Source organism: Neolamprologus brichardi, unplaced genomic scaffold (genome assembly GCF_056152115.1).
Source record: "Neolamprologus brichardi isolate AB-2024 unplaced genomic scaffold, ASM5615211v1 NODE_ptg000036l+_length_2141236_cov_1, whole genome shotgun sequence".
Taxonomy (NCBI): domain Eukaryota; kingdom Metazoa; phylum Chordata; class Actinopteri; order Cichliformes; family Cichlidae; genus Neolamprologus; species Neolamprologus brichardi.
The window spans coordinates 983,743-992,500 of NW_028270138.1; the positions used below are offsets into that span (position 1 = coordinate 983,743).

The 8,758-nt window shown below is 45.0% G+C and overlaps 1 protein-coding gene across 1 annotated transcript in view; it reads left to right on the forward strand.

The window, feature by feature from the left end:
- The first annotated feature begins 959 nt into the window (after positions 1-959).
- sim1a (SIM bHLH transcription factor 1a) overlaps positions 960-8,758 on the forward strand; it is a 25,750-nt gene continuing 17,951 nt past the window's right edge. Inside the window, exons 1-6 of the mRNA XM_087837584.1 lie at positions 960-1,249; positions 4,010-4,092; positions 5,087-5,176; positions 5,252-5,360; positions 5,442-5,527; positions 6,913-7,112. Coding sequence (XP_087693710.1) covers positions 1,075-1,249; positions 4,010-4,092; positions 5,087-5,176; positions 5,252-5,360; positions 5,442-5,527; positions 6,913-7,112 — 743 coding nt within the window. The 5' untranslated portion in view covers positions 960-1,074. The remainder of the gene's footprint in view (positions 1,250-4,009; positions 4,093-5,086; positions 5,177-5,251; positions 5,361-5,441; positions 5,528-6,912; positions 7,113-8,758) is intronic.

Consider the following 8,758-nt stretch of genomic DNA (forward strand, 5'->3'; position numbering starts at 1 on the left):
CGACTTCTACAATTTACACGTTTAGAAATCCTCGTATTCAAAGTTTTTCTGTGCTGAGAAAACAACAAAGCATCACTGATCGGGCTTTGACATCCCTCAAATCGCCATGTAGACCACAGATGTGGCGATAACAAACCAAATAAATAAATACAAAATAAACAAATAAATAAATACAAAATAAACAAATAAATACAAATGAATGAATAAATAAGCAGATAAATGAATAAAATATGAATATAAAAAGATGAAAACCCAAAAGACAGGATGCATGTGAATAAAGAAGCTCTCACTGTCGCTGTTAGAAAACCTTTTAAGCAACATTTTCTTCTGTTTTTATTTTTTGTAGATAATAAATATTTTAATAAAGTGTGTATATATATATATATATATATATATACACACACACACACACACACACACACACACACACACACACACACACACACACACACGGTTTTAATGCTGTTTCTCAGGAATCGTTGGAGCCTCAGGACAGAGGTGAATTTGTTCAGTAGCCAATCTCCTTCCTCCTGGAGGCCTCGGTACATAGACTAACCAATAGGTATGCGAGCAGTCGTCCAATAGCAGCAGGCCTTCGTGCCCACGGCACAGAGCAGGCTGTGGATGCGCCGCCAGAAAATCACACGGGATGGAGGATGCGCGCGTGCGGAGCTTTCTTGGAGACCGTGTGAAAACCAACAGGTTAGAAAGTGAGGTGAGCGGGAACAGCTGTCAGCGTCTCTGCGGCCCTCTGAGTCTTCTACCCACTCGTGGAGCTGTTACACGCAGACTGATCGCGCCTGTGAATAAAATAAATTATTTTTGAGTTTATTATTATTATTTTGACCCTCGCAGGGCCTTCTGTGCGCTGCGCTCCGAGGTCTCAGCGTGATGAGTCCACGGCTGAGCTTTCAGCTTTGAGCCTCGCGCGGCCAGGAGTAACCGGGACCCGTTCACCGTCAGCCCCGAAGCACCTGGAAGTATGGGCGGGAGTGCACGCGCCAGCGACGTTTAGGCCGCGCGGAGGGAGCCGTCTGCTTTGCTATGAGCGTGGATCGGCGCTGACGCAGAAACATGAAGGAGAAGTCGAAAAACGCGGCCCGGACGCGCCGGGAAAAAGAAAACAGTGAGTTTTATGAACTGGCCAAACTGCTGCCGCTGCCCTCCGCCATCACCTCCCAGCTGGATAAAGCCTCGATCATCCGGCTCACGACCAGCTACCTGAAGATGAGAGTGGTCTTCCCCGAAGGTGGGTGCGCTGTCTTTAATAACTAATGAAGAGAGAATCTTACTAATAATAATCACAGCACGGTAAATAAAACTTGTGTTTAAATCGGATTTGTTGACGAGCGTCTCTTTATTCTGTTTGGTCTGTGAACGTTTAACAACAACAACAAGCACATTTTTCTTCGTGCGTTTGTATTTTTATTTAATATTTACATTTCTAATATTTTTAAATTAAACTTTTTAAATCTGTTCAGAAAGCAAACGTTACATTTCACAGCAGATCCCAAACTCGGCACAGTGGAGCTTTTTCCTGTGAGTAACAGCTCTGCACAGCTCGCTGTGGTGAAATAAACACGGCCTCGAGGCTTTCACTCGCGTGTTTCCATATATATTCTGGAGCTTTGATTTTTCTCTAATGCTGCTGACTTTTTAATATTCTGATCAAGAAAAATAGAATTTAGTGGAAACGAAATCGAGATTGTGGGGTCTGTTTCTCCGTGGGGTCCCCGTCGGGCCTGGCCGGTGTGGATGGAGCTGACTGGAACATGATCACCGTCGGTGTGTTCCAAACTGGGAGGCACTGGTTTCACATAATGCAAAATAACGTCCAACTGGACTTTGCTTCAAACTGCTTCCACGGTCACGCTCGCGTTCGCGGGAAATGGATCTTTATTGAATATAAATATGAGCAGAATCACTGTGGAAAGCGGGACAGTCGTGGGATGTATTCAAAGCAAAAACACAGACAGTGATGTAATTCAGGACTGTCGGTAACCGCGACTGAAGGTCAACAGATTGAAGGAAAAATATCTAATAGATGAAAAGCTCAACGTCATTAAAACACATCCGTCACTTCCGTGTGATGACAGTGACGAACACGCTGATCCTCAGTCTGCTTCAGGTCTGATGGTTATGAAGACACCATCAGTGAGTCCGTGGGACTCTGTCACCTGGAAGAACACGAATGAATGAATCAACATCGAGGCATCACGCAGAACTACTGTGGACCCCGTGGACCCAGACCGTGGCATAAAGGTCGCCACAGTAGCAGAGCCAGAGTTGTCCTCAGTTTTTCTAAGGCCACACGCACCGCACATGAATAACCGTGTGGCACAGTCACCCCATCCCGCACGCGTGGAGGATGTCTGCGTGTTTTTACTGTTTCCATTTAATTAGCTCGTGTATGAGCTTCAAAAACGCGTCAAATAAAGAAAAGCATGACGGGAAAAATGTTCCTGCTTTTTCTAACCGCCTCGTCAGCGCGTGGATCAGTGTCCAAATATTATTCATCAGATTTTTAAAACATTCCTGCTGAAGTTTTTCATTATTCCAGTTTGTTTACTCGGCACTAATTGGCTGATTTCACATTAAAGCTTCACGCAGTGAAACCAAACTGCTCATAAAGTTTGTCTCTGTTTAACTGTTGAAATTATTTTACGTTTTTAATGTCACCAATGTGAGACGCTTATATTTTTAAATGTATTACAATAATATATTTTTAATTTAATTATGTCTTTACTCGATTTTTATTTAAATATTATATATATTTATGTTAAATATATTATATTATATATTATATTATAATATATAATATATAATATAATATAATATATATTATATATTATATTATATTATATTATATATATTTATATTATAATATATTATAATATAAATATATATAATATATTTAACATAAATATATTATATATATTTATGTTAAAATAGATCGTGTATAAAACAAGCAGCTGTTCGTATATTTATACATAGACAGGTATATATTTGTATTGTTGCCGATAAGTTTGTTTGTTTGTTTTTAAGGTAAAATGTAAAAAGCTAGCGCGTGAGAGGGACAATAATAATAATACAAAATATCCTGATCTGTGGGTCACGGTTCGTGGGTTTATCCGCAGAGCGCACCCCACGCTGACAGGCCTGTTGTGGAGTCTGCGCCTCGGTGATGGTGGCGTTACAGTGGCGTCCCCACGATATCAGGAAGCTGTCCGTGGAAATACTTTACAATAACCCCGGGTCAGTTTCTTGTGTCCGTTTCTTCCGAACAATCAGAATTCATATTTCTGTGACCGTGACGTGACGACCATCCGGGCCTGCAGCAGCGTCCCTCCGCGTGATTGTTTTTGCTGAACGCCGTAAATCATTTCAGTGTTTTTACTGAGTTTCCGTGGAAGTTGATATTTCGGTCTGTGCACTGGGTTTATTTGATTGTGTGTAGTCACGCAAACGTGAAGCGGCTCCGGTCGCTGCACGCCGTCTGTTTGCTCTGCAGAGCGGGCTGTGCATGGAAGCGCGCCCCGCTGCCGCAGCTGGGCGCGTCGGGCCCTGCGAGGCGCGCCGGCCCTGCGCGCTTCTGTCTGCGCGCTTCTGTCTGCGTTTGAGGGGCTCGTGGAAGTATTTTCCCGATGCTTCACTTATTTTTGGCTTCGCTGTATTTTTAGCGCTGCGGGCCACAAACTCCAGACTTAGAGTTTAAACTGGGCAGATTTTAAGGAACATTTGGAGTGCCGTTTAATTTCAGAGATGCCTTCGCTCTCCGCAGAATTAGCAGTTCACTTATGGAAGTAAAGACTTGTTTGTCCGGATATATTTTGTATCGTCAGACCCTGCTGCTGTTGATCGGAGCGGATCATGGAAAAGCCGTTTATAGGGCGCAGATTTGGTTGTTGTCAGTGCTCCCAAACTAAAACTGTGATGAGTTGTGTTATTTATCTGGAACAAAGAACAAACTACGTGTTTTTTACACTTACCTGTTTTGGTTGATCCGCAGGCCTGGGGGAGTCCTGGGGGCGCGTTAGCCGCAGCAGCTCTCTGGATGGGCTCAGCCAGGAACTAGGCTCCCACCTCTTACAGGTACTCACTGCTATCAGTACTGCTACTTAAACTGCATGTGCACTTTATTATTATCGTTGTTCAGCCTGGCAACGCAGGTTTGTTGGAGGTCGGGTAGCTGCTGCCACATGCCTCCTGCTGCCTTCATTCTTGTGCTTTCAGTGTGAAATGAGCTGAACACATTCGCGGTCACGCACAGAGCCTGCAGCCTCTCCATCAGCCGCGGCACAATGGAGCCGGGCTGTGTGCGCGGCTGCAGGCTGAAGCAGAGGGTAGCTCGCCTCGATCCGTCATAATGACAACGGAGGAAACACGTGAACAGCGCTGGCCCTGCATGAGAAGCAGCACAGCAACAATAGTAGTTGTTCTGATAAGTGTGCAGTGTTTCCTATTTGTTTGATACGTGTTTAGGTGAACAGCTGAGCATCTAGTGCAGGAAATACTGGAAAATCTAACAGGGAAGGAAACAGGGAATGGTTTTCCAAAGGCAGCTTCCATCATGACCACACAGCAGAATCAATATTTTAAAAACATTTGAACACAGAGTCAACAGGTACATGGATTCTCATTACGCTGCATGAGTCTGAGCTGGAGGGTCTTCATGATGCTGAGGTTTAATAACCACGTGTAGGTTTCCAGCCACGCTAGTCTCCAGTTTTAATCCCGGGAACATGTCACGTTAGGTTCAGGCAAACCAAACGAGCTGACGAGCCTGCTAACACAGACCGGAGGGAAAACATGCAGAATTTCTTTTTCCAGAGTGCAAGGAGGCCACGTTCTCCTCGTGCATGAAGCCGTCTTTGTCTCTAACAAGTCAAATCTGCACAGAGCTGAGGAGGAAGGCAGCCACAGCCAAGTTTCATCAAAGCAGGGAAACAGTCCGACTCCACCGTCGTAATTGGCCCTAAAATGTGCAGCTACACAGAAACAGATGATCACACAGATGCAACTAAAAGGAGAAACTGCTTTGTACCTGTGCAATAACACCTTTTCTACCCTGTGCCGTTTCTTCCAGACGTTAGATGGCTTCATTTTTGTGGTTGCTCCTGATGGGAAAATCATGTACATATCAGAAACAGCGTCAGTGCACTTGGGCCTGTCACAGGTTGGTCTGACACACCTGATGTGGTCGCTTCCCCCTGATATGTCATAGCTGTGAGCTGAATGTTCCTTTCAACAGGTAGAGTTGACAGGAAACAGCATCTACGAGTACATCCACCCAGCAGACCACGACGAAATGATAGCGGTCCTCACAGCGCACCAGCCTTACCACTCCCACTTTGTCCAAGGTAATCAGCCATCTGCACGTGTCCTCCTGTGTACGACATCACTGTGCAGCTCAGGTCATGTGAGCTTTTATGTCTCTGCAGAATATGAGATGGAGCGCTCCTTCTTTCTCAGAATGAAGTGTGTCCTTGCTAAAAGAAATGCTGGTCTCACCTGTGGAGGCTACAAGGTAACAGAGTGCTGCTGCCCTCGTCAGCCACACAACACGCTCACAGTTAGAGATGACAGGAAATAATGTGCACACACACTCGAGCTCAAACAGACGTGCAGCTTTTAGGAGCACACAAGTGTTCAGTGAAGGACAATGACATGCATATATGTACGTGTAGCTCTGGAAGATAAACCACCACATATTCCAGCACAGGCCAACCCTGCAGTAATATGGCTCGAGAGTTGCAGAGTAACACGTCTGCTGGCCAGCAAGTCGTACTGACTGCAGTGTGCTGCTGTGGCAGCGACAGCATCCACGTCATGTTGACCTCTGTCCAGTGTTCTCGTCTCACAGGAAAGTCGAACAGACTGAAACAACGTGAAAGAGCACAAAATTCAATTCAATTTTATTTATATAGCGCCAAATCACAACAAAAGTCGCCTCAAGGCGCTTCATAGATACAGAGAAAAGCCCAACAATCATATGACCCCCTATGAGCAGCACTTTGGTGACAGTGGGAAGGAAAAACTCCCTTTTAACAGGAAGAAACCTCCAACAGAACCAGGCTCAGGGAGGGGCGGGGCCATCTGCTGTGATTGGTTGGGGTGAGAGAAGGAAGACAGGATAAAGACATGCTGTGGAAGAGAGACAGAGATTAATAACAGATATGATTCAATACAGAGAGGTCTGTTAATACATAGTGAGTGAGAAAGGTGACTGGAAAGGAAAAACTCAATGCATCATGGGAAACTCCGGCAGCCTACGTCTATTGCAGCATAACTAAGGGAGGATTCAGGGTCACCTGGTCCAGCCCTAACTATATGCTTTAGCAAAAAGGAAAGTTTGAAGCCTAATCTTGAAAGTAGAGATAGTGTCTGTCTCCTGAATCCAAACTGGAAGCTGGTTCCACAGAAGAGGGGCCTGAAAACTGAAGGCTCTCCCTCCCATTCTACTTTTAAATACTCTAGGAACAACAAGTAGGCCTGCAGAGCGAGAGCGAAGTGCTCTAATAGGGTGATATGGTACTACAAGGTCATTAAGATAAGATGGGGCCTGATTATTTAAGACCTTGTATGTGAGGAGCAGGATTTTGAATTCAATTCTGGATTTAACAGGAAGCCAAAACAGGAGAAATCTGCTCTCTCTTTCTAGTCCCTGTCAGGACTCTTGCTGCAGCATTTTGGATTAGCTGAAGGCTTTTCAGAGAGTTTTTAGGACTTCCTGATAATAATGAATTACAGTCGTCCAGCCTGGAAGTAATAAATGCATGAACTAGTTTTTCAGCGTCACTCTGAGACAGGATATTTCTAAAACCTGACATCAGGTCACGGCCTCAGCTCGTCAAACATATCACGGCCCTCCTGCGTGACTGATGTTGTTACCTGCTGTGTCGCTTGGCCCAGGTGATCCACTGCAGCGGCTACCTGAAGATTCGACAGTACAGCCTCGACATGTCTCCGTTTGACGGCTGCTATCAGAACATCGGGCTGGTGGCTGTCGGCCACTCGCTCCCGCCCAGCGCCATCACTGAGATCAAACTGCACAGCAACATGTTCATGTTCAGAGCCAGTCTGGACATGAAGCTCATCTTCCTCGACTCACGGTACGTCCGCTCAGCAGCTCACAGTACAGAGGCGTGTGTAGGTTGGCCCTTTCCTGATCTCTTAGCTTTTACAGAATTGTTTTCACGCACGAACGACCCGCCTGAGATGTTAAAGCGAGGCCAGAACGTACGTTTGGTTTCTTCTGAGTGTTCAGACGTGGACGTGAGTCTGAGCGTTGTGTGCCTGAGCTTGACTGATAGCAGGATGTTCTTACATAGAGCAGAATTTATGGTTCCATCAGTTAGGACAAAGACCTCCATCTGTAACTGACATGCTGTGTTGTACCACATGTATGGGACTCAGACGTTCCCCAAAGGTCAGCTTTTGTGTTGTTTTTCCCAAAGTCTTGGGGACCATCAGAGTGTCTTTGTGTTGTTGTTGTTGTTGGTCAGCACAGAGTTTGCCGTATAGCTCTCCCACAGATGCCAATAACTGAGGGAAGTGAGGCCTGCTCTTCTTTAGATGTTGCTCTGAGTTCGTTGTGACCTCCTGGAGTCACGGATGTGTTCTTACAGTCATGTTGGGTGGCCAGACACTTCTGGGAAGTTTCCCAGTTGTTCCCAGTTTTCTCCACATGTGGATACGACTCAGCGTCTTTCATTGGAGTTACAAAGCTGGCTTTGTGACGCCGTCCAGACTCAAAGATGTCACTGGCTTTGTTTCCTTAGACCTCAGCTTTCAGAAACCAGGAAGGGGAAGTACTCAATCACAGCATTTGTTTTTGGTATTTGCTTGATACACGTTTTGTGTGAGGGTCTGTAGAAATACAGGAAGTACGATCAAAGAAAACACCAGCAAATAAAAAAAGCACATAAAACACAACAGAAACGAGCCATCAAGTTCTTCACTGTCCTTTATTCAACTTCCATTGTCAGTTTTTTTACTTCCTTTACGTTTGTTTTTCTATTTGCTGCTGTTTCCTTTGGTTGCAGTTCATCTGACCTCGTAGGGCCACCGTAGGGAAGCTTGATTTATACTTGATAATGTGTGTGTGTGTGTGTGCGTGTGTCAGCAGCAGAGATGGGCAGTAACGCGCAACGCGTTACTGTAATCCGATTACTTTTTTCAAGTAACGAGTAAAGTAAGGGATTACTATTGCAAAAACAGTAATTAGATTACCGTTACTTTCCCGTACGAACGCTGCGTTACTGCGTTACTAAAACCGTGATTTTTTGCGAGAATGTCTCATGACAGTGACGTAAGCGAGTGCGACGTTCGTGACAACAGCTGTGTGCAGATCAACAATGGATCATATATCGAGTGCAGAGAGAGTATGAGCGTGCAGCGTTTAAAGCGTGGAAGTACTGACCTTACTTTGAGTTTGATTCCATAAAAAGTGACAAAAACATTAGTGTCCGTTGTGCGTGGGAAGAAAACTTCTTTTTACAGCGAAAAAACCCCTAAACTTCCAAACAAGCACCGAGTAGCTACGACGTAATGGGAAACTCACAGAGAAACTCGCGGATTCTTCCACTGACCGCTGCACACCTGCACCAGGGTAAACCTCCGCCTACCCCACTCCTGCTTTACAGGTGAAAATAGAGCAACAGGACCGCTAGTCTTTGACTTTATTTATTTTCTGCTGTGTTTTACTTGCATCTATTTGAAAGACTGAGTGTAAACACACAAAATATTTTATTTTATG